The 1,872-nt window shown below is 71.7% G+C and overlaps 2 protein-coding genes across 4 annotated transcripts in view; one reads left to right on the forward strand and one right to left on the reverse strand.

Annotated features, from left to right (window-relative positions):
* Nucleotides 1-1,872, forward strand: part of RTEL1 (regulator of telomere elongation helicase 1) — a 363,295-nt gene that overhangs the window by 196,414 nt on the left and 165,009 nt on the right. The window lies entirely within an intron of this gene.
* On the reverse strand, nt 47-1,099 carry LOC133216522 (tyrosine-protein phosphatase non-receptor type substrate 1-like). The gene is made up of 3 exons (XM_061361283.1): nt 986-1,099; nt 363-713; nt 47-204 (listed from the first exon to the last, which is right to left on the reverse strand). Exons 1-3 carry the CDS (start codon nt 1,062-1,064, stop codon nt 47-49), a joined length of 588 nt encoding a protein of 195 aa, XP_061217267.1. The 5' UTR covers nt 1,065-1,099.

Below are 1,872 nucleotides of genomic sequence, written 5' to 3' on the forward strand. Positions count from 1 at the left end.
CAGCAGCCGAGCCCCAGGACCCGCTCCGGGCACCGGGAGCCGAGGATCAAGGCGCTGACATGGAGGGGGATAGGGCAGCATCCTTCAGCCACTTCACAGCGATTTCCCTGGGGAAGAACCCCCCGGCCGTGCAGGTGAAAGGCACCGATTGCCCCGGCCCTGCTCTGCTCTCCGGCCCCCACACCACCGGGCTGCTGGGTTTGGCTGCGGGAGAAGAGGAGCAACGGGGCCGTCAGACCGGGCTCTGCCAGCCCTGCGCGGCCCCGGGGCTCCCATGGGGGCATGGGTATGGCCAGGGGTGACCCACGGGACCTGCTCCTGGGGCAGCACCGAGCCCCTTCTGCTCTGGGAGCCCCACTCACCGTACACGGACACCTCGGTGCCCTTTCCGTGCTGAAACACGATCACCCCACGCACAGACTTGTCGTACTTCACGCAGTAATAGGTGCCAGCATCCTCGGGGTGAACATTCCTGATGTGGATGGTGAAGTCTGTGTCGGACCCAGTCGCTGTCCTCATCACACGGGGGAACGTGCCCGTCTGGTCATAAATGGTCTCATTCTCACTGCCCCAGCCCTTCAGCCACTTCACAGGCCCAATGGGACCATCTCCAGATGTGGTGCAGTTCAGGGTGAGCGTCTCCCCCGCTGTCACTGACACATTGCCCTGGGGCTGATGCAGCTTGAAGCCCTGAACCTCCTGGGCACCGGTACCTAGGGGGGAGCATCAGAGCACATCACATCTGGCACCGCACACCCGACCGGGTTCCCTTCCACAGCCCCGGACCAGGCTGAGCACAGAGCTCTGGGTAGTGGGGACCAGGGTAGCAGGGAGCCCAGGGCAGTGATTGCAGGCACGGAAGCATCAGACACCTCTGTGCTCCCAGCCAGGCAGAGCTGTGCCAGTGAACACCCGGGGTGCTCAGAGCAGCTCAGACTCAGGCACAGCCGCTGCCTCCCATCGCCACTTCTAGAGCCCCACTCACCCGGGGATCTGTGGAGCAGGAGCAGTGTCAGGCAGGCGAGAGGCAGCGCCTGCATCTCTGGGGCCCTGGTACTTCCCATGTCCAGCTCCCGACGGCTCAGCCCGGCCCGGCTCGGCCCTGTCCGGCTCGGCTTGGCCCGGCCCGGCCCGGCCCGGCCCGGCTCGGCCCTGTCCGGCTCGGTTTGGCCCGGCCCGGCCCGGCCCGGCCCGGCTCGGCCCTGTCCGGCTCGGCTCGGCCCGGCCCGGCTCGGCCCGGCCCGGCCCGGCTCGGCACGGCACGGCACGGCTCGGCACGGCTCGGCACGGCTCGGCACGGCTCGGCACGGCTCGGCACGGCACGGCACGGCTCGGCTCGGCACGGCTCGGCACGGCTCGGCTCGGCTCGGCACGGCTCGGCTCGGCACGGCTCGGCTCGGCTCGGCTCGGCTCGGCTCGGCTCGGCCCGGCTCGGCTCGGCCCGGCTCGGCCCGGCTCGGCTCGGCCCGGCTCGGCCCGGCCCTGTCCGGCTCGGCTCGGCGCTGGGCTCCCTCCTGGCAAAGGGGAAGGAAGGGCCCCGCCTCTGTGCGAGCTCCCCCAGGGAGCCCTTGCCCAAGCCGCCGCCGTTCACCGCGGTGCCGACACCGCCTCGTGCCACCAGCCCGGTCCTCGCCCGCGGTGCCGGTCTCGCTGTCCCCACCGCCGTGTGCCACGGCCACGGCACGGGGCAGGCAGCGACAGGGCCCCCCTCTATCCCGCTGCCCCACGCGTGGCCAGCCCGGGAGGGCGCCCAGAGCTCCCCCTCAGGACCGGGGCTCGGGCTGGGCTCTCCGGCAGGCTCCCGGTGCCCGCTGCCCGGTGAGGATGGAGCCCGTCGGGGGTCCCCGCCCACGCCGGGGCTGGCGCAGCCCG

The sequence above is a fragment of the Neopsephotus bourkii genome, unplaced genomic scaffold (genome assembly GCF_033783945.1).
Source record: "Neopsephotus bourkii isolate Nb327-2 ecotype Australia unplaced genomic scaffold, CSIRO-AGI_Nbou_v1 NB_1060, whole genome shotgun sequence".
NCBI classification, from domain to species: domain Eukaryota; kingdom Metazoa; phylum Chordata; class Aves; order Psittaciformes; family Psittacidae; genus Neopsephotus; species Neopsephotus bourkii.